At 39.0% G+C, this 24,098-nt stretch overlaps 1 protein-coding gene across 2 annotated transcripts; it reads right to left on the minus strand.

Moving 5' to 3' along the window:
- Positions 1-1,199: 1,199 nt before the first annotated feature.
- On the minus strand, positions 1,200-23,048 carry UBXN2A (UBX domain protein 2A). 2 transcript variants are annotated; one of them, XM_063442116.1, is made up of 7 exons: positions 22,977-23,048; positions 13,999-14,059; positions 12,602-12,725; positions 10,749-10,858; positions 9,634-9,771; positions 7,840-7,995; positions 1,200-1,923 (listed from the first exon to the last, which is right to left on the minus strand). In XM_063442116.1, exons 2-7 carry the CDS (start codon positions 14,040-14,042, stop codon positions 1,734-1,736), a joined length of 762 nt encoding a protein of 253 aa, XP_063298186.1. In that variant the 5' UTR covers positions 14,043-14,059; positions 22,977-23,048; the 3' UTR covers positions 1,200-1,733. The 2 variants fall into 2 exon arrangements, with proteins under 2 accessions (XP_063298186.1, XP_063298185.1); XM_063442115.1 differs by lacking the exon at positions 22,977-23,048 and adding an exon at positions 16,951-17,041.
- Positions 23,049-24,098: the final 1,050 nt, after the last annotated feature.

The following is a 24,098-nucleotide window of genomic DNA, read 5'->3' on the forward strand; positions in this document are numbered from 1 at the left end:
CGCCATTTTGCCACGCATGCATGATAACCCCACAATGCTTTCCTATGGGAAAGTATTGGATTGGCTGAGCTCATCAAGATTGATGATCTCAGCCATGGAGGCGGGGTTAGCTTCGGTAAGATTGGTGCGGCATTGGAGAAAAAGTTTAATACTTTTTCACTGAGCTGAGAGGGGGACGTTCACCTAAATATCCACTCATGTTTGTATTCCTATAATTATAGTGTTCCTTTATATAACAATACTTAAAATAAAGTGCAGTAACGTTTGCATCATGATATGTCTTAATTAAAACTTCCACTTAAAGGCGTATTCACTAAACTGGAGATTTTGTAGAACTGACAAGGGGATTCTACATTTTAAATGCGCTGGAAACCGGCCGTTGAAACCGGCCATCCTGGTATAAAAAGTACTATTCTTATGTCAAATGACTTAAATTTAAGTAATAATTTAATAGGCTGATAAAAATCTCCCCACTCTTATTGCCTAATGGGACAGTATGCACCATACTTCCTACACTAAGTTTTGGTGGTTGTGGTGCATAAACAGGCTATGCCATTCTACAAACCATTTTGGATCACTGGGCTCTCCAGCCCCCTGCGCTTACAGGTCATCGCTGAACTTTAAGTTGAATAAAATGGATATTAGTAATTTAGTAGTGTCAATTATGTATTATTTATGTGGCTGAAGAGAGGTGGCTTATGGGTGTCGGAAAGAGCCCTAGGTTTTGTCAAACTGCTGCAAAATGGTTTGAGTCTAGGCAACATAATTACTACACCAAACTGTAGTGTGTTTGGTGCTCAGCCTGTCCCTTTAACATATGTTAAAGGAATTCTCTGAGCACTACAACAACTTCATCAGAATTAAGAAGGTTCAACCGTCTATAGTGCTGTTCAGCTTAGCCGAGTCCGATGATTGAAACAGGAAGTTTCGAACTGGGCACAATCAATTGTCCGAAGGCATCAATTGATGCTCTCAGACTAGCAGCGGCTCCCCATTCACAAAACTGCTTGACAAATGAAGTTGTTTTGGCACACGGAGTGTTACTTTAAAATAAATAAAATTTCAGTTTTCCTTTAGGCTTCCAAGGGATTCTAAAAGCCCTTAATTTATACCAATAACAGTATTCTATAGAAACAGCACACTGGATTATATAACACACAAAACAAACAAACAAAAACAGACTTTGCAAACAAACAAAATGTTCCTTTTTTAGGGAGTGGGAGGAGTAGATGAAAGACAAGATACAGGGAGATTTAAAGGAACCTCTTTCTTATTTTCTTCCCACTAGTAAAACAAGTGGAAAAAAATGTAAAAAACTACAGAACTAAGTAGTCAGTGCCATAAAATACCCAGACATCACTGCAAATAGCAATAGTCAGAAAGGCTTGAAAAGGGGGCTTTCAAAAAAAAACATCATTTAGAAAAGAAAAGGGGGTCCTGAGCAAAATCTCCAAGAGGCAATTTAATTGGCTGTTACAATGTCTTAGGAATGCACCCCACTGCACTCACCAGAGCTCTCGGAGTTTATCTAAGGCAGTATTGCAAGTTTCAATCCCTTCACACATGCCTCCAAAAACACAAAGAAGGCGTGCTACTAATCTAATGGGATACTACAAGTCCATTCACAGTGCTTTTTCATATTGACAAAATTAAATAAGCGCAACATATACTGGAACTCCAAGGCTCAAATCGCCGTCTGCTACATGGTTTCAAGTTCAGCATTTTGCAGAAAGCTAGGAGTCTCTGAAAGGCTCTGTGTTATTTTGTAGTTTCTGCACCAGAACGCTGTTGTGCAGGCATGCCTCCTGGAGAGTCATGGCCTCATCCAACAGCTCACGTAAAGGGAAGGAGGTTGCCAGCGTGAAAGCCGCGTTCCCGGGCTTACGGGGAAGTCTCTCGAGAAAATCCCGTACATCACTGATCCTGTGGAAATAAAACAATATAAAATTACAATCTAAGATTCTCGGGGAACATGGGTTTATCAAGATATTTCAGTGTTGAAAAAATACTAAATAAATTAATACAGCTTAAAACAACTTTTCTAGAAGACTAGATTTTATCATAAAAATGTAAGAATTTTTTTTTTTTTTTTAATGTTGCACATTAGGAAGCTGTACATCTGATGCCTTTTTACAGGGCAAGTTATAGTGATCATGGTGTTAAGAGGCAGCAAGCATAATCCCGTGGTTCTTTATCAAAGAACTTGAACAGTTTATCTTAAATCAAGCCCCTTTCTCACTGGATTTTTAATGCAGAGGTCCCAATTCTGCAATGACTGTTTCATCCAATGTTGGACAGCACTGACCCACTGAGCATGTCAGCTGATTCTATCAGCAGATCAAAGCGGCCCAAATTTGGATGAAAACTAACATCGCTAATGTGGAAGTGGAACTATGCATCAGCATTCTGGCAAGAAAGGAGAAAGGACACAGGCACCTGGGGAACCCTTGGTTTGTGTCAAGCTGCTCAAAAATGGTTTCACAGAACGGCAGGATGGTACTTACAGCCTCCAAGCACTATAACCATTTCAACATACATTAGTGCTATGGTACTTATGAAAGTGCAACATAAAATACAAGGTAATACCAGTGTATATCGAATGTCTCCCCAATCCATACAAAGTACAATGTCAAGTGGTGCACAAACTCAATGGTAATAAATGTCCATACTCCGAAAAAAGGGATCGAGAGAACTCAAGCCCTTTGGCACCAAGTACCAGAGAAAATAAAGGGGCAACTGTGCCATCTCCATCAATTATAGTAGAGATGAAGAGAGGTCATCAATAAGAAGCATGAAAACAAAAACACTGTAAAATATTTTTACAACTCACAAAACAATATCTTCGTCTTCTGCCCAAGGAAAATTGCGTTCTTTAAAAATGTAAAGTCTTAGAAAAATAAAAATGTAAAATATAAAATAAAATCGGGAACGGACTGAATATGACATTTTGGTAGGAAATAGATTTACCAAAATTAAAAAGACAGAGTGCAACACTGCGCATTTCTTGTACTCAAGTACAATTGTCATTGTGAAACATCCGGCCACTGTGTATGGTGACGTGTTGTCAGTACTTCTCCTGGAATGCAGAGGATGGCACACACCTGTATTTCTGCTTCTCTAAAGTATGACGGGATGGAATAATTGCTTCTCATTATAATGCCCGGCAGTGCCTAGTGGTGTCACACACACAATGAACATATTGCAGTGCCTAGTAGCAAGCGGGTTAAACAGTCACCACTGCTCAGATTATACAGTAATGAAAACCTTCCTTTAATACACAGAATAGGTTAAAATGGCATCTTTAGGGGGTCCAAAAAGGCGAGCCAAGACAAGTCTAGTTTAAAATGACACAAATACTTTGGAACCATTTACAAGTTTGCTGGAGTTTAATAAGTAACCTGCTGATTAAGCAAAGTGCGTACATCTAATCAAACACAATCAGTAAAACCATTCTCCGTGTCATTAAATAGACAATAACAGCAATTGGGTGATTAATGGGCCATGAAACAGGAGTCTGGAGGATTTTACATACACAGTGATATCTCTGCAAACGCTCTGCATTCCTTCCAATCAAGCATCCTCAGGATGAGACCAATATATCAAACGAATCCTCAAAACAAAACTCGGATTTTATTGAAGGCATCGAGAACAGGACTGCCGGCAAACAAAATCTCTCCCAAATTACAGCAGGACGTACAGACGGACAATATAATTGCCTCGACACTGAATCCCCATATTTATTAGCTATTAAGTAGCCTTGTTAAATGTAAAGCTGTATTTTTGTTTGTGTGTGCTCTGTTCCTTTAACTGGAATTTGGGATTAGGTCATAGTCACAAGCTGAATTAGGGGGGGGGGGAGAGAATATAAGACTTCCTGCCTCACTCCCATTGTATTTACTTATTTGTCGTTATGGAAGCAATGCGGGCAGAAAGGCCGCCTCAAGGTCAAGTTCTGAGAAAGTATATAGTGGTAAATGGTTTTAAATAAAAAGGTGGTCAGGTCGTCCAAAACTCACTGGCAATTTGGTGGTGTTTAGCAAAATTAAGCTATGTAAAGCATGGGTCGTCAACCTGGTCCCTACCGCCCACTAGTGGGCGTTTCAGGATTCCAGGTGGGCGGTAGGGATTTTCAATTTTTTTTTTACAAATTGGGCAGGCAGGCGGGCGGGCGCGAGGCGGCGGTACCGCTGTGACAGGGTACCGCCATCACCACTTGCGGCCCCCGCGGCAAACCGCCAGGGCCGCATATGGAGGGGTCCATCGGGTGCCCCATGCTGTCAGGGCCACCCGATGGATGTGGATTGTGAGGGGGCCCGGTCAGCGCTGGGCGCTTTAACAGCGCGACCGGGCCCCCTGTGATGACATCACAGAGCTGGGAGGAAGTGATTCCCCGGTCACTCCTCCCAGCATACAGAGAGCCGCGCGGGAGGAAGGAGGAGGAGGGAGTCAGAGTGGGGACTCTGACTCCCATCCACCTGAGCCACCCCTGGACCCCAGGGAAAGTCACCCTCCTGCACTTTAAAGGTAGGAAACAGGAGGGTGACTTAAATATAATCTGTGTGTTTGTTTGTGTATGTGTCTTTGTATGTATGTCTTGTGTGTGTCTGTATGTGTATGTCTGTATACATGTGTCTTGTCTTTGTATGTATGTCTTGTGTGTGTCTGTATGTGTGTCTTATGTATGTTGTCTTGTGTGTGTGTGTATGTCTGTATATATGTGTGTCTTGTCTTTGTATGTCTTGTGTGTCTTATGTATGTGTGTGTGTGTCTGTATATATGTGTGTCTTGTCTTTGTATGTATGTCTTGTGTGTGTCTATGTGTGTCTTATGTATGTGTCTTGTGTGTGTGTGTATGTCTGTATATATGTGTCTTGTCTTTGTATGTCTTGTGTGTGTCTGTATGTATGTCTTATGTATGTGTCTTGTGTGTGTGTGTGTATGTCTGTATATATGTGTGTATGTCTTGTTTGTTTCTGTATGTGTGTCTTATGTATGTGTATGTCTGTATATATGTGTGTCTTGTCTTTGTATGTATGTATGTCGTGTGTGTCTTTGTATGCATGTCTTGTGTCTTTGTATGTATGTCTTGTGTGTGTGTGTCTTTGTATGTATGTCGTGTGTGTGTGTGTCTTTGTATTATGTATTGTGTGTCTGAATGTATGTCTTTGTATGTGTCGTGTGTGTGTATGTCTGTATATATGTGTGTATGTATTTGTGTCTGTTTCTTGTGTCTGTATGTGTGTATGTGTCTTTATATGTATGTCTCGTGTGTGTGTGTGTGCCTGTATGTATGTATGTGTGTCTTGTGTGTCTGTATGTATGTATGTATGTATGTATGTGTGCCAGTCTGTTATAGTGGGATACCTAGCTCAGCCTGCCTACTGGGCATTGCTATAAGGAAGGTAAAAAAAAAGGGGGGGGGGGGGAAAGGTGGGGAGGGGAATTGAGGAGGCAGAAGAGGGGAGCTGACGCACAGATGAGAAATCATATTATGCGCAAACAGCGAAGTCGTCTGAATATCACCGAAAGAGGAGACCTTCGTTTGTTCATTAAGAAAATCGAACCAGATATCAAATATTTAGCCTTGCAGCATCAACCTCAAGGATCTCATTAATCACTAGTAAAGGTAATTTCAATTTACTTTGTTTTCTCATTAAACTTTATAAAGTTAAAAACATTATAAACATGCATTAATTGGAAATTAAAAAGGATAAATGTACGTACATTTATTTTTTTTTTTAAAACACCCTCCTTTCGAAAAAAATATTCTGCACTTGCGCGAAAACTGGTGGGCGGTAAGGAAATTTTTTCAACCAAAAAGATGCATTAGTGGGCGGTAGGTAGAAAAAGGTTGACTACCACTGATGTAAAGGGTTAAAAGTTATAGGTTTTAAACGTTTGAGATTTATGGTTGTAGGCCACTTATGCGTAAACACCACAACTTAGCCTGCTCAAACGTTAACAATTTGTGTCTGTTTTTATTGTGTGGTAGAATATTGCCTACTCTACATATCTTTTATCCACACGTGTCAGAATGGATATAAATACATGGTTCTATGCAAAACAAAATAAAAATATGCTCCCTGTCTAGTACAATGCAGAGGATTCTCCCCACCACCAGGCATTCCAGACACGGGCTCCCTTTTCCAGATAGTCCTCAAGGCATATTAAAAAAAAAAAGGAAAGAAAGAAAGAAAAAAAGAATAAAAAATGTCTTCAAATTTGCAAAAACACTTTTTAAAAAAATGTAACAATTGATGACAGAAATGTTGAGGTAAAAGTCCTGAAAGAGGAAAAGTCACCATGGAAACAAATTGAGTGCTCTTGCCAATTGCTCAACTTTTTCAAAAACAATGTGTCAGTGAAATTTACATTCAAAGCCGTCCAGTACTAGAGGTCTGCATTTACTGCGTAGCAGCAAAATCTGATTTATTAGGGGATTTAAAAAAGAAGGAACATAATCTGACGGGCCCTGCCACAGGCTGCCAAATCATATAAAATCCTAAAACGTAATGGGGGAGAAAAAAACCCAAATATAAAATAGGAAGGTGTAACACCATTACAGTGAGACTGAACTTTAACACTGGCATATCTCCACTAGGTGGCACTGTTTTGCCTTACAAAGACATTGTAAACAAATAATATTTCTTAACCCCTTAAGCACACATGACGGAAATATTCCGTCATGATTCCCTTTTATTCCAGAAGTTGTGTCATTAAGGGGTTAATCACTTACCTAATAAAAATGTATTAAAACAAATGCCTCCCTTTATAAAAAAAAAAAAAAAAAAAAAAAAAAGGAAAAGAAAGGAAAGACACTAATCAACAAAACAATTACATCTTAATGTAGTGGTTTTGGTACCTAGATTCTGCTCCTTTTTCTGGCAATGTTAAACACTGTGGATGCAGAGAAATAGCACTACTGACATTTTGCCTAGAACACGTATCTAGTTGTCAGACAGACCGTCACTAGAGGTGCTTCCTCCTTAAAGGCCAACACTCTCAGCCAGCGAACACGGTTTGCCTGGTATGATAATGAGGAAGCATGAATGTCAACACAGATCAGAAGAGCCACGGATGCCTGACACAGCAAGGTAAGGGTCAAATAGTTATTATATGTTTGAGAGATTGTGGGTAGAGGTGCCCAAAGACTGCTGGCACAATAACATCAACAGTGTGCTGTAGTTATGGTGCATAGAATATCCCTTTAAGATCTTTGATTGTCGTCTCCTTCAGAGGCATCACACACAGGACAAGGATTCCAAACATTGTTAATATTTCTCGCATAGAATCCTTGGATGCATTCTTTCAATGGCACGTGTGTGGCCAATCCAATGCTTCTCCTATGCTATGTGTGATGAAATCGGACGTGAAGACTTTCAAGGTCTTAAGGAGGAAGAGGATCTAGTGTTCTTAGGAACAGCAATGTTTTACACGGAGAGAGAAAAGGGATTAATGCTCCACAACCACTACTACGAAGTTAGAATGTTTTTAAATCTAAGAGAATCCCTTAAAATGTAAACAGCCAACTGACCAATTCAAAATGATTATCTGCATAAATGAAAACGCTTCTGTAAGGTTACAGGAATGAACGTTCTCCTGGGCCGCTGAGGTCACAACCTACCAATGTCAGGCTGCTATTGTAGTGGGGGAAGGTGAGAAAGCAGAGGTGGTTAGGGAAAGGAAGAGGAAATGCTGCTGATCACCATAGAGATGCAGGTGGAGAAGCTCATACTGCAACTCCCGTCTGGCTCACAAGACAATTTGTTTACATTGCTTATAAATTTAATCTAGATCTAAATGATCAGTAATTAGATGTAACTGTAAGTATTCCATTACCTATGAGATGTGTTGAACCTCTGCACAATCTGCTTTCCATCTGCCAACCAAATCTTTAGGCTGGTCAAAGGCTCCAATTCATTCACTTCGACAGATGGCAGAATATCCCCATTTTCCAAGCCATTAAACTCTTTGGTGATGATCTTGGGAGTGGCACTGTGACAGAGAAAGTAACAAGAAGGTTTCTACCCGCCGGAAAACAGTTTCTTTATCTCTTTGCGCTTAAATTAAACAGCTTATTGGTTTTGTACAATATGACTTTTGTATGGGTGAGAAAAATTCAGTTAGTCCAATTAAAAAAAAATAATAATAATAATTTGGCCAAGCTGAATTTCATCCATTGAGAGATTCGGATCATGTGAATTCCATCCAATAAATGTCGTTTTTTTGATTAAGACTAATAGAATTACATGTTTTCCGGCTTTACTTGTTAATACTCTACTTACAGACTATCCCACCTCTTTTTTTTTTTTTTTTTAAACCTGCTACATTCTGGCTTCCACTCCCAACAATCCACTGAGACCGGTCAGACCAAGGTGACTAAATGACTTAGCGACAGCTAAATACAAAGGGTATTCCTTATTCTGCTCGATCTTTCTGCCACTTTTGACTACCCGCTTCTCCTTCTTAACCTTGTCCATGGTGACACTGTTCTTGTTTGGTTCTCTTCCTACCTCATTGACTTGACCTTTAGGTTTCTGTACCTCTCCTGTTTGGAGTGCCTCGAGGCTCTGTTTTCAATTTAGACTGCATGCCTTGGTGACCCAATACCATTCTATGGCTTTCAATATCACGTGTATGCCGATACCCAAATCTACCTCTCCGCATCTTTCTCTCGATATTCTGAATCGTGTCATAGACTGCCTCTTCTCTATATCTGACTGGATGACTTACCGATTCTTAAAACTCAACCAATGCAAAACTCGCTCTAAAGCTACGTTTGTGCCCGTTTTCTTAAAAGGTCAACAAATCTATCATAACCATTACCCTGCAGGCAGATTGCCGTGGTCGGTCATGATGCAGAAATTTCCTTTGCTTAAAAAAATAAATAAATAAACTGAGCCCCTGCTTACAACGACCTGTTACTGTTCAATTCTCACACCAGCACCCCAGACTCTCTCCTGCAGGGTTGTCCTCTCCTTATGGAATGCCCTCAGTCAGGACATCTAACTGTTCCAGACACTGCAGTCCTTCAAAAACCATTCCTAAAAATACACTTCTTTAGATAAGGTTCCTTAACTCCTCATCCCCTACAACCTCGTTCTGCAGTCTCCCACCTACTGTGCTCCCTCCTCATGAACACCTTTTCATCCTCAGGAACATTCAAATCACTTTATTCTCATATCTTCCTTGGGTGTTTGTCCCTCATCCCTTTACATTGTGAGTGTAATTGGACAGAATTAAATCTTACGTAAAATGTTTTTCATCGATAGGCAATGTCTAGAAATTACTTTTATATTAGGGGAAGCCAACATTTTGTCTTGACTAATTAGGGGGATGTTAGCATGTTGTCTAAATAACCAGGGCAGAAGCTTGCATAGTGTCCAAATACCTGGAGGAAGCCAGCATATTGCCTTAAAGTGTCACGGTACAGGAGTCGTTTTTTTTTTTAAACTTAGACCCATCCCCCACCTGTTATGCCAAAGATTTGAACCACAAGTGAAAGCAGGAGAACCCTCCTACATGAATGTCCATTGCTCCCTGTTACTGCAACCACACTGCAATACATATTGCCTTAATAAGCAGGGAAAGCCAGCATATTGCCCGTAGTACTACATTCGGTCGTGTTTTTACCTTCCAAGTCTGTGACCCAGACCAGAGAATGGATTAACTTGCAGCTTCCATAAAGAGTAGTCTTCAGTTTTCCTGTCCTCAACATTTACAGCTAACTCTTCTTTCTCAAATGTTCTCTGCAGCTCAGTGGGCAACTCCCTGGATATTGCCAAACACAAAAAGTAAAACATATTACTGACACAGTGACATTAGAAGACTTTTGGGTAAGTGATCACAAGGATGTGATAAATGATTAGTTCCAGAGCATCACTGGGATCAAAAAAAATAAAAAAATAAAATAAAAAAGGGACTAGGTTTGTGTGCATTCTAATTCTCAACCTTTGTTTACAATCATATAACTTTACTTAGCATTATAGTTACATTGGCAGCTGTAACATAATATCACCAGAATATATATATATCAAGCAATTTGAACAGGTGCATCTTTTCTAAACAAGGTTTTCAAAAACAGCCATTTTCTGTCCCGCTATATATTCAAGTGATTTTGTAATAAACATTCAAATTAAGTAACCAGTAATGTGCTGTCAATCACAAATGGCATCAAAACATCCTAAACCCCAGTATTACACATTATGCCTAACTGTTCACTCCTTATTGCCCTGCCAATAAATATCTTACTAACTGCAAGAATAGTTCTGTTATCTTCAGGGTTCTTGATGCATTTTGTAAAAATCCCCAATAGTGACTTCCATGTTTGGGATATGGTAACCACAGGCACCACCATCTTTTTTTTTTTTTTACCTCGTGGAGGTTCCATCAGACATCTGCCAACAGCCAAATCAGTTGTTTAATCTTGTGCATTTATGAAATTAGAACAATGATGTTTATGACAGATTCTATGAGACTGTGGGAGCTTCCAGAGAGCAATTCTCATGACGAGTGAGAGGAAACCTGATTCCTACAACTGTGGGAGTGGACAGAGCTTGAAAGTGGAAGCTACACTTTCGTTACGTGTTACATTTTCAATGACAATGTTCTGAGTTCCTATCAATTGTGTACGTTTTACTTTTGGGAAACAGGTCTAAAGCCATGGTATTACTGCTGCATTGCAGAGTCTCTAAAGTATAATTCATATATTATTAATTTGCCACAAGAAGATATTTTGTTCCACTTGCCCTTTCCGCATAGCATCCATGAACTGGCGATTTGCAGAATCTCCGTAGTCCCTGAGTTGGCCATCATTGATAGTGAAGCCGTTTTTCCACATTTTGATAACAACATCTACCTGTGGGAAGAAGAAAGGGCTTAGATTTAAAGGAAAACTTCAAACACCTAAAGCACTTTAGCTTGTTGTGTGCTTTATGTGTGAAGAGCATACAATGGTTCGAACAGTATGTCTTCCAATAAATTAAATTTACTCCTTAGTCGATAGTCTTAATTCTGCACAATTTGTATGTCAATCTCTCAGTTTAAAGTGAGTCTACACTTTGATTGGCTACAATACATATTGTTTAGATTGGACTGGTAGGGGTGGTTATGGCTGTGTCTTGCAAACCACAAAATGCATTAACATCCCTCTTCTCAGTCCCCCGTCTCCCCTGCACATTATGTTCAAGTATATATTTGTTTTTGAATAAAGGCTGATTTTAATCTGATTGATGGAATAATGATGGAAGTCCGGAATGCAGAATGCCGTGTTAGTGATGTATTGTTTGTCTATTTAGAGGAGAACCCACCTGTCTGCACTCACACAATAAGACCATTTGTTTTTTTCAAAATGCTCTGCCATTGCACTATTTCAGGAGAATATACATCCAAGGTAGCAGAAATCAGGTTTATCGAAAAAATTGGTAAACTGCACTTGAACCCGAGAAAAAAGAAATTGTGAGATATCACATCACGCTTCCTGGTAGACAGGAATGTGGGACAAAGAACAGACACCACCTTAGGACAGGCATCAGCAAGAGGTGGCTATGTAAACACTCAAAGAAGGGATAGTCTTTACATTGGTCCACCTGCTGATTAATTCATTTGTCCGAATGCATAAACAGCAGGATTCGTATTACAGATTGCAGAGCATGACCTTCTGGAGCAATGCAAGGAGATGGACAACTTTCTCGGTCCTAACAGAAATCATTTTTATTTAGTTATTGTTAAGGGAAGGGCAACGTGAAAACACATTTATAGTAATATGGACACAACAATGGGGTACTTCATAACGACAATACTTTTATGAACAACTCTGGCAAAGAATACATATAGCAAAATTACAACCGATTCCAAGACAGAGCAAAGCAACCAGTGGCTTCCAATAAGAGGTCTATCCATCACATGGTCTACACAGTAAATTCAGAGAGCCACAGACTGACACCACATGTCTTGCATTAAACGAGGTCCAACAGCAAGGAGTTAAAGTGGCTCTGTCACAACAGACTTTCCTTTGTCCCATTGTTTCCTCTTCTCTTTTGGTTTTTCTTAATTTCTGATCTATTCCTCTTGACAAATCTTGAAAATGGGTAGAGCTTAAGGAAGCTTCATGGTCTTGGAAATGGAAGCTTTACTATCTTGGAAGTGGAGCTTGTCTTATGCCTTAAGCGCCACCTTTTTCAAGACTACCAAGCATAGGAAAAATAAATACATAAGGCAAAGTGATCCCTAGATCAGAAATGAAGAAAAGAGGAAGCAATAGAAGAAAGGTAGGTTTGAGGTAACAGTCACTTTAACAGAACACCTTCACTGTTTCAGAAAACACACAGTTCTGGCACTTTATGTCAGGGATTAAAAAGAAATAGGAAAGGGGTGGGGGCGAAGGATAAATAGCTATAGTCTGGTATTTACAGTTAGCATGGCTCACAATTTCCACACCCAACGAGTTGAGAACCAGCAGTGCTGGGCAGAAGTTCAACCCTGGTAAATGTGTCTCTCCAGGCTTGCTGTGGTGAGTACCTTAAGCCTGTGTAGTAGCAATTTTGTTTGTGGATTATAGAATAAGATTAATAAGCTAACGTAAATTATGCGGTGTTCTTACATGACTCTCAACATCTTCTGGAGAGGCATTTAGTCCGCCACCATCTTCTGCTTCTTCAAAGAGGCTGTTGATAAACGAATCGCAACGTTTGCGTTCAATGCCCCTGCCCCCCGATCTGGACATCCTTAGAAAGGAAATTACAAATATGGCATAAGAAATTCTGTAATATGAAGACTTGTAGCATTAAAATCAAAAACAAAATGAAGGCTCAGAGAGGGTTTACTTTCATAAAAGAGTACTCCACGTAGTAAATTTATTTATGTTTAGATAAATAAGGAAATATATTATATGAGAAATATACAACATATATCATAAGCAGCCTTCCCCTGAATGACTAAAGATTTTCACAAACATTTATTGACCAGAATACCATACAAAAAGCCACATGGCCAGTGTAAAGTTTGTGCTGTGTAACCTAGCAAACCGTATTGCACAATGAAACACATGGTCATTGCTCTTTGGAAGATAATAAAAGAGTGTTGGGAAAGTTATATTGTTGCTATTTTACAATTATGTTTCTGGGAACTGTTTTGGTTTGTTTTTTCTTCTTGTTTTAAATGTCTCTCTAATTTTTGTTTTTCTAATTTTGTGCCCCATTCTTGAGTTTTTGCTATTTTCTGTGTCTCCTTTTTGCAAGTCCAGACCAGTTTAAAAAGAGTATTCATAAAAAAAAAAGGAAAATAATGTTGATCAGGAAAAGAAAACATGATCACAGTTTTCCTTTAAAAACAGCTTACATGACAACACAATTTCAAAAATAACATCTTTTGAGGTACATGAAGTGCAGTAGAGCACCTGGCTCTCCCCCAGCACATTCTGTTTTAGAAGGACACTCTAGAACCCAAACTGACAGTTTATAAACGTTTATAAACAGCTTGACTCTCACCTTGCTGTATGAGGTGTCCAGGGTTATTCCGGTCTGATAAAAATCAAGTTCACCAAATCATACAGACTTGGCTGAGAGCACGATGTAATGGTCATGGTGCTTAAAGAAACATGTGGCTTCCCATGTGATCGCCCTTAACGCATACTGAAAAGGCTCTGACTCCATCCCAGACAGATCAAATAGATTTGCTGGAGAGGGCATGGTAAATCTTGTGAGCCCATTAATAACTATTGCCTACTGGATTTCAACACATTTAATGCACAATGTTTTTATGTTTTTGTTGATTTGTTCGTGAAGAACAGTAACTTGGTATCTAAAAGAATATTTTAGAATACAAACACACACAGGTGATGATAATTGTAGTTATGGACATGTATAGTATGTGGTAAATGGCTATAAACTATGGAGACACTTATTTTAAGGGTCAGCAAATAATGAAGAAGTAATAAAATCGGCAGTCACATACTATACTGCAATTTGCATTTTAACAGCCATAATAAAAAGAATCTACCTCTCATGGGACTTCATAACGTCTCTTCTGCCAGCTTCCCTCATTGTTGGACCGGTTCTTCCTGTTGCAAATAAAAGGAATATAAAAACCACATTAGGCATGAGGAAAATTAACATTGTTAGACTGGCACCTTAGCAAAACAGGCAGTGCTGTGTAACTTTTAAAGGGAATCTATAATCCTACAAATAACAATAATTATTTCTGGACTATAGGTTCCCTTCAGCGCTTCTTCCGAATTTTACTGTTTGAGACCTGGCCAGTAGCATAGATCTTGAAATGTTAAAGGAACACTATAGTCACCTAAATTACTTTAGCTAATAAAGCAGTTTTAGTGTATAGATCATTCCCCTGCAATTTCACTGCTCAATTCACTGTCATTTAGGAGTTAAATCACTTTGTTTCTGTTTATGCAGCCCTAGCCACACCTCCCCTGGCTATGATTGACAGAGCCTGCATGAAAAAAAAAAACTGGTTTCCACTTTCAAACAGATGTAATTTACCTTAAATAATTGTATCTCAATCTCTAAATTGAACTTTAATCACATACAGGAGGCTCTTGCAGGGTCTAGCAAGCTATTAACATAGCAGGGGATAAGAAAATCTTAATTAAACAGAACTTGCAATAAAGAAAGCCTAAATAGGGCTCTCTTTACAGGAAGTGTTTATGGAAGGCTGTGCAAGTCACATGCAGGGAGGTGTGACTAGGGTTCATAAACAAAGGGATTTAACTCCTAAATGGCAGAGGATTGAGCAGTGAGGCTGCAGGGGCATGTTCTATACACCAAAACTGCTTCATTAAGCTAAAGTTGTTCAGGTGACTATAGTGTCCCTTTAAGCCCCATTAAACAGGTAAGAAGATGACAATGACTGGCTGTAGGGTAGAGTAAAAGTAACACTTACAAGGACCATAAGCACTACAGCACACTATAGTGTTATGGTGCTTGTAATGTTCCTATAACTGGAGGCCTCCCAACCAAGTATTCAAACCATTTGACTTCTTATCTGGTGTCCACTTAATGCCTCTCTCTCCGCCACTATAGCCAGCAGATAACCAGAAGCTCTCAGAGCTAAGCCCAGCTGACATGGTCAGCCAATGAGTTAGCCCTGCACTGCAGGTCTTAGGTCAGGAGAGTTAACGGAAGCGACTAAGCAGGAGCTTCTGATCCTCTGGCGGATGTAGTGGAGGCAAAGAGAGATAGAGAGACACGCTAAGCAGAACCCAGGTAAAAGATCAGGCCGTACTGAAAGCGATCAACAACTTACAATGGGGTTGCGCCAGGGAAAACTGATGTGGAATTCACTAAGATTTTAAATGGTTCTTTAAGCCAGATACTTTATTGGAATACATTTCAAAGAAATCTGTACAAATTAAGAGGCAGATAAAACATTATAAATGTAAGCCTGCACAAAAATGTATGACGTTGAACCCAGCTGAATACACAAATTGTTTAAAAAAAATAAAACCACACACAAATAAAAAGGGACAGCAGCGGCCACCACTGTACGCCTATTGCCAGCGTGCTGATGTCAGACGTCCAACGTGCACAGAACTGACACTTGTCATCCGGAACGCTGCTAATGACACCCAAATGGTGCTGCTGGAGATAGAGTGGTTAAACTCTGTATGTGCACTGAAGTGGTTATAGTGCTTGGAGAAACCTTTTAAAGTTGCATGCTTTTCCAATGCAAAATAGATTTTAAAAAAAACAAACAAAAAACATTTTAATCTTATTAAAAAAAAAAAAAAAAAAAAAAAAAAAAAACAACACACCTTTTAGCAAGCTTTTACAAACATTTGTAAATTGTTCTAAACCTTGACCTCACTGTCACAGATTTAGAAGGAAAAACAAAATCCACCACAAACATGACCTGCATTGGAAGGGTTACACTGCACACTGATTAGCAAATAAATCCCAGGACAGTAATGAGTGGATGACACACTGTGTCCATTAAGCAGTGCACAGCACAGCACATCTATATTTACACACAGCCGCCTAGGACAACGCAATAATATTTAGACATTTTACCACCAGGACAAACAGTAACAACGTCAGAGCCACGAATAGTATGATGGGCGTTTTCATAAAATGCCAGGCCTAGCAAGGGCACCATTACAAAGCATTTATATTATTAGCAGCATTATATAACACTAATATTTTCTGCAGTACAATTAAACAATGGGGTTATTTAACAAGTTACTAATGCCTCGTTTCCACTGAGCGGATCGGTTCGGTTCAGTTCGGTACGGTTCGCTATTTTGGGTGTTTCCATTATGAAAGTAGTCCATACAAGCGAACCGTACCGCACCATTCAGGGTCCTGCTTCAGATGTGGGCCATAGAAAATGGAACGGTTCGGTTAGGGCGGAACTACTATACAATCCATTGATTGGTGGACAGGAAGAGCATTTTTTCTAAACCCTGCATGGTCCTGAAGGTCTGACTTGCAGTGGAAACGCTCACCAGAATGGGCTGGCCCATTCTAAACCTTCCAAACTGTACCAACCCGAACCGATCCGCTCAGTGGAAACGAGGCATAACAGACACAAGAGGCGAACAAGGACCTGCTCATAAGAGCTTGCAATCTGGGATCTGGTTGTACTGAGAAATTACCACGATAAACCCACAAGAGACGTTGCTAAATAAACCATGTAAAAACAGAGAATTATTATGGTTAGTGGTTTTATTTCCTTTCTAAACATTGACACACCGAACAACAGAACAGCATTACAAATATTACATGAAATATAGTATTCATAGGATTTGGGCTGGGGATCTGTGTTTTAGCTTCATCTTTTTGGTACACAAATAAATGTATAAAGCGTCATAGATCCCAGGCTATTATCTGCAGCTAAATGAAAGACAGGTACTGGGCTGGCCTTATGGATGACCCGTTACCTTCTTCAATGCATCACTGAAAGCAAATCCTGCAGGTTAAAGCCCCCACTCCTCACCTTGTACCATTATCCTCTCCACTTCTCCAGCTTATTAAACCATTGCGCAGATGTCTGTGTTGTACAGTTGCTCGTACAGACAGGAATATTTCTCATACCCTTTCCAGGAAGTGCTTGGTGTCAAGTAACATGTTCTACCTGCATGACTCCACCTCCATACCACAGTTACAATTCAATATAAAGTACACTCCTTCCTCTGGCTAATGCCAAAATGTATTAACACATTCACTCAATTGCTTCACTATGCCAGCTTTGTTTGTAGGGATCATTCTAGCTCACACCAACCTACTCAAAATTATGGCAAGACCAAGAATTCTTCTGCATCAGTAACCTCTGTTCTCTCCCAATGTATACCTTCTATCTAGCGTATATCTTGTTGCATTGTGTTTGTTGTAGAATTATTAGCCCCTTTGTTTAAAACTATACCCTTACTGGGCCCCCTTTGAATCTATACTCTTATATTCCTTTCATAGGCCTCATAGTTTAAATCTTACAAGAATGCTTTGTTCATAGAAATAGTGTGTCAGCAGGAAATGCTAGGATCCTGTTAAGTGAAACATTGTAGCAGATAGTCTTAATAAAATGTATAATTGCTAAAAAGGCCTCGAGAACTAACCTTGAAGAGACTAACGTGACAGTTACTCAAAATGGTTGCTAAAGCCCCCTCCCATCGAGTGAGCTCCTCGTGCTGGCAAGATGGTGCTGGAATCTGGAGGAGAACTTCATGACGACAGTAATGACATAAGATGGCACGCCCAGTAGGGAGGGCATTTGAACTAACCACTTAACCAATTAAGGATTTATAATTCTATGTTATCTTGAATTCTGTAGTGATGTAATAATGCCTTTATAAGGGTCTGCGCACCCATTTTCTGTGCTCTTGCCATTAAATTTCCTGAAGTGCTTTCATTTAACCTGAACCTCGTGTCAGTGTGAATTTACTTCTGCGTGCACGCAATTTAATTATTTCTAATTTGGTCAGGAACAGATAGTCATTCAAACTTATTGGTTTGCTGAAAAGAATACTATATCATGTTCAAATTGTACTTACCATCCAGGATTAAAGGAACACACACTATAGACCCCCCCAAGCAGGTTTATATTTGGCTCAAATAGTTACAGGGTCGTTTTGATTCCAGTGCACGCCTTTTTAGAAAAATAAAAAGACCTCTAATTCTGCGCTGAGATAGCCTCTTTGCAGCACTGTAAAGAAGCATTGTGGACATAAGGCACATGTGTGGCAATTACCACGGTCCGCCTATCAAGCGATTTTCAATGTCATGTAGGTGTGCTCACATGAGAGCTGCATTTGTTGTACTGATAGAACGTTCAATGTCTTCTAGCAATGCAAGAAAATGTTGAACATCAAGAACAGAGTCTGACTTGTTTCTAGTGGGTGACAATTGGTGAAGGTGTGTTTAGACCCGCAATGTAGAAATTGCTATATTGAAACACTGACCCAAGAAACCCTGCATCAATGAAATTAAAGTGGTCTGGATTCTTAGTGTCCTTTAAATCCACAACCTGTCAATATGTTCAATCTAGAGGGCAATGAGGCCAAGGGCACTAGTCTAACTAGCACCGGAGCTCTTATGATAATGTCAATAAACATACACCTGTAGTACAGATGTCATGAGTTCCTTAAAAATCTATATACATTTTAAATTATAATATTGCTGGATTTTGTATAATAAAGTGTGACGCTGAGATTTATGCAAGTTATTTGAATGTTCTCTTTGTTGAATCTATAGCTGGATACTTGCATTGGGATTTCTACAGAGTTATTTACCAAAGTGAGTATTGTCAGGAATTCAAAGTGAGTTCAACGTGAATTCCACATTTTATACCAAAGCAGCTGATCCACATGGAGAATTTTTCCAATTGAGCTATTTTGGCCTTAAATTTGAAATTCACTTTGAATTCCCAACAATGAAATAACCCTGATTATGTTTGGAGAGGACAAGCATAGAGTCCGCCCTACATATAATGAACAGTTATTGTTCAATGTTACATAAAAATACAAGTCGATCTCTGCTAATGCAACCACAGGTATGTCATGCGCAGTGACTCACAGGCCAAGAATGCCAGTACCGGTAAGTTTCAGTATGGAGTATGATGCATGCCATTAAAATTATACTAGCTGAATAAGAAGTCTGACTCCTTCTTTACCTGTAAAGGTAACAGACTTTATATTAAAAACAAACATTCCAACCACCATTACTAGGATTTCTCCTTGCATGGGTTATGGCAGCTTTGCCGACAGTCTCTTTTTAGCAAGTATAATTTAATGATTTTCAAAAAAACTGTTAGCTACCACATCCACACTCAAATACCAAAGAAGATCATGTTTTCCCCTGGCTGTTCAAGTACTTGTATGGAGTGTCTATTATTAGATCAAACAGATTAATTCAACTATAACCCAGAGTGAGTGGTTAAAGACGGTATTCCACCTATTATTCTGAATAACTGCAATTTTACTCAACGTAAATTCCTTTTTCCTTAATATGGTGGCAGTACAATAGGGATGTACTCTTCCCATAGGCAAGCATCTGAAAGAAATCAATTAACATAAAAAGTTCCTCCCCTTACCAGGTATAAGAGACCCTGCAGCCTTAGGACCTCAGTACGTGTCAAGAAAACCACAGTGGAAACACAAAAGCCTAAAAAAAAAAACTTTATTAATTAGATAAAGGGAGGGTGTGCTGTACTGCCACCATATTAAGGAAAAAGGAATTTACGGTGAGTAAAACTGCAGTTTTTCCTGGCATATGGTGGCAGTACAATAGGGATATATCGAGATCCCAAGTAAGGGCGGGAATTAGTCCAAAACAGATTGTAACACCTTGTGCCCGAAATCAGCGTCAGAGGCAGATAATACGTCTAGCCTGTAATGCTTCACAAAGGTGTTGAAAGAAGACCAGGTAGCCGCTTTACATCTCTCTTCCGGAGATGCACATGCTTTTTCGGCCCAAGACGTAGCCATGGCTCTAGTGGAATGTGCTTTCAAGGAAGCAGGTATAGGAAGGTTCGATGAAGAATGAGCCAACTTTATAACCTCTACCAACCATCTTGCCAAAGTGGCTTTGGATGCTACTTGACCTTTGAATTTTCCAAAGAAATTCACGAAAAAATTATCCGTTTTCTATATGTAGAGGAGCGTTCTAAGTAGATTTTAAGCGACCTCCCTACATCCAGTAGGTTCCAATCAACTTCACAATCCGGCTTAGCCGGACCAATGAAGGAAGGCAGACAAATAGGTTGGTTGATAACTTTGGAGGAGATGACTTTCGGAAGAAATGAAGGCTTAGGGAACATAACCACTTGATCCAGATAAAACATAGTAAAGTCAGGCGAAGAGGACAGCGCCTGCAGTTCCCCAATTCTCTTAGCTGAAGTAATTGCTACTAGAAACAGGGATTTTAGGGATACCTTCTTCAAAGAGGCATTTTCTAGCGGCTCAAAAGGTTGAGAACAAAGAAATGTTAAAACTAAGGACAAATCCCAAGAGGGAAAGCAGACTTTTATAGGAGGCCTTAAGATCCTTAATGCTTTTTAAAAAAAAAAAAATCTAATGAGAGGATTAGAAGCCCAATTCTTTACCAAAAAATGACTTGGAGCAGAAACTTGGACCTTGAGGGTAGACCGACTAAAACCCTGTTCAAGACCATCTTGCAAAAAAAAAAAAATGAAGGATTGTGTCAGCAGACGGATGGGATCTAATGCAATCTTTAGTAATGCACCAGTGAAGAAATCTTGTCCAAATCTTCAAGTATATAGAAGAGGTAGAGCTACTAGTGGAGTTTAAAAGCAATTGAAACCTCTTTTTTTAATACCCTTATGATGCAGAATCAGCCTTGCAGCAGCCAAGCTGTCAATTTGAACATCTCCAATACTTCCACTGGGACATCCGCGTTTTCCAGAAGATCCGGTGCAACCGGAAGAGTCCAGTACTTTAAAGTCATATTCCTCAAACCCGAGAACCAGCTGCGATTTGGTCAGTACGGCAGTATGGCCAGGAGACGTGCCTGATCCGAAGACACTTTGTGTAGAATTCTCGGAATTAAGCTTACCGGGGGAAAAATGTAAGCAAGGGGAAATTCCCACTGGATTGAAAGACCGTCTATTACCAGAGGCCTGTCTACCCTGAAAAGGGAGGCAAACGCTCTTACTTTTGCATTTGATCTTCTTGCCATAAGGCCTAATCTCCCCACCAGCTGAGCAAAGACTACTTGATTGAGCGACCACTCGTTCTGGGACCATTTTGATCTGCTCAAATAGTCTGCAACAATGTTGTCTACCCCCGAATGTGAACGGCTGAAATGTCTTCCAGATGGTACTGAGCCCAGGACATAATTCGAGAGCAAAGAAGGTACAATTTTTTTTACTTTTGTACCGCCTTGTTTGTTCAGGTAGGACACGGTAGTCTGATTGTCCGACTGGATCTTTACAGCTTTCCCGAAAATGAAAACTTCGAACTGTTGAAGGGCGTAGAAGACTGCTAGCATTTCTCTGAAATTTGACGATTCCTTTGTTTCGTCTTTTGACCAAACAGTCTTAAGTGATAATCTAGGTGAGCTCCCCAACCTGTTTTTGATGCATCTGTTGAAATTACTACCCAGGATCTTAGGTGAAAGGACCGGCCTTTTGTAAGGAATTTTTCCTGCAGCCACCAAGAGATTCTCTCTTTTGTATGATTTGATATACACATGATTGCATCCAAGTCTTCTTCCTTTTTTGACCACTGCGTAAGTATTTCCCATTGTAAGGGCCTTGATTCCGCTCTGGCCCATTTTACTGCTGGAATCGTAGAGGTCAGATGACCCAAAACCTGCATGGCTTTTCTTACGGAACATTCTTATGCCTGAAGAAGTTTCGTTATCAACCTCTATCTTTGTCTTCTTCTTGCTTGAAAGATGAATTGACAGGGTATCTGACTTGATCAAAAACCCTAAAAATAGGATGGACTTTGAAGGGGTAAGATGTGACTTTTCTAGATTTATCATCCACCCATGTTCTTCCAGGATTTTTAGAGTGTAGGCCACAATCCCCCTGGCAGCAACCCATGTGCCTCACCACTGCTCTCCATCTTCCAGATGCCGACCGTTCCTGTTGGAACAAAAAAAGAGAACGGAGGTCCTAAGGCTGCAGGGTCTCTTCTACCTGGTAAGGGGAGGAACTTTTTATGTTAATTGATTTCTTTCAGATGCTTGCCTATGGGAAGATTACATCCCTATTGTACTGCCACCATATGCCAGGAAAATAAATGTTACAGCAAATTACTGCATTGATGGTAAGCTCTTTAACATTCTTCAGAGCCCTTACCTCGAAATAGTTATTTATATAGCTCAAATTTGATTAAATATCTTCTCTATTTCTGCTTAAAGGGACTTTACAGACCACTGAAGCATTTCAATTTGCTGAAGTGAGTTGTGTGAGGAGAGTGTGTCCTCTTTTTTTTCTTTTTACAAGAAGTGCAGATATCAATATAAAATTGGCAAGATGGCAACGTTAAATTAGATTACTGTGTTCATCATAAGAAAGCAATGTTAATAATAATTCAAAGTCTCATTAGATAGGACAAATAATTGGTAAGATCATAAAATCTGTTCTGAACGAGATCTTTAATAATTTAAACAACATTTAAATACTTAGCAGTTCATGAGAAGGTACTATAACTATCTGGCGAGCAAGAACACTAGGAGCTTCAGAAATTTGGAGTGCAAAAATAGTTACACACTCAGCAATTATGTCCACATGCAATTAATTTACAGGATACAATTAATTGGAGTTTAGTGAATAAATCCCACCTTGGTTTAAGTTTATGAAGTTTTTAAAAGGGCCATACTGTGCCCACCCCCCCATAGCTAGAGCAGATATTTCCATAGCAGACTGTAATCCCCCCACCCCCCATGGAAAGCATGGACACTGCACACCTGGGGGAAACAAACACAACGTCATCAAATAGCTGCCCCTGTGACGCAGCCAGCATGACGTCATTTGACGCTAGGCACCCAGTCCGCACTCACCATCATCGCCCACACACTCGGCAGCGTTCGCTCAGGCTCCTGTCTCTCCCTTTAGCTGCCAGACACAGCGATGACGTAAGAGGGGAGGCTGCTCATTCATCTCCCAGTGCGCCTGCGCCCGGCAGCCACGGCTCTCGCGAGATCATTGCTGGTGATGGCGGAAGCTGGAGACGCCATCTTTGTTGTGGTCATACAGGTTTCATGGTGGTGCTATCCCAGAGCATGAACTCTTGGGAAAATGTCATAAACAAAAATAATAATAATATGAGGCTTGCAAGCCTCTATTAAAAAAAGGGTTTCTTATAATAAATGTGAATTATATATTTAATATATGTTATATATTGTGTATGGTTTACTATATATTGTGTATGGTTTATTATATATTTATTATATGTTATATATTGTGTATGGTTTACTATATATTGTGTATGGTTTATTATATATTTATTATATGTTATATATTGTGTATGGTTTATTATATATTTATTATATGTTATATATTGTGTATGGTTTATTATATATTTATTATATGTTATATATTGTGTATGGTTTATTATATATTTATTATATGTTATATATTGTGTATGGTTTATTGTATATTTATTATATGTTATATATTGTGTATGGTTTATTATATATTTAATAAATGTTATATATTGTGTATGGTTTATTATATATTTATTATATGTTATATATTGTGTATGGTTTATTATATATTTATTATATGTTATATATTGCGTATGGTTTATTATATATTTATTATATGTTATATATTGTGTATGGTTTATTATATATTTAATAAATGTTATATATTGTGTATGGTTTATTATATATTTATTATATGTTATATATTGTGTATGGTTTATTGTATATTTATTATATGTTATATATTGTGTATGGTTTATTGTATATTTATTATATGTTATATATTGTGTATGGTTTATTATATATTTATTATATGTTATATATTGTGTATGGTTTATTGTATATTTTCCATAAGAGAAGCAACACATTACTATATTATTAAATCCCAAGTGTTTTTATTAAGACATCAAATTCCTTATGTTTTAGGTATACATAAGGGATGATCATTTTCAGTGGAAACTTATACTTAACGCACAT

The sequence above is a fragment of the Pelobates fuscus genome, chromosome 2 (genome assembly GCF_036172605.1).
Source record: "Pelobates fuscus isolate aPelFus1 chromosome 2, aPelFus1.pri, whole genome shotgun sequence".
NCBI lineage: Eukaryota > Metazoa > Chordata > Amphibia > Anura > Pelobatidae > Pelobates > Pelobates fuscus.

Bases quoted from the DNA above. Each gene is read 5' to 3' on its own strand.
- UBXN2A (XM_063442115.1), bottom strand. The intron at 10,859-12,601 runs GTAAGAACACCG...TTCTTCCCACAG, and splicing joins CAGAAGATGTTGAGAGTCAT to GTAGATGTTGTTATCAAAAT. The intron at 7,996-9,633 runs GTAAAAACACGA...TCTCTGTCACAG, and splicing joins CTGGGTCACAGACTTGGAAG to TGCCACTCCCAAGATCATCA.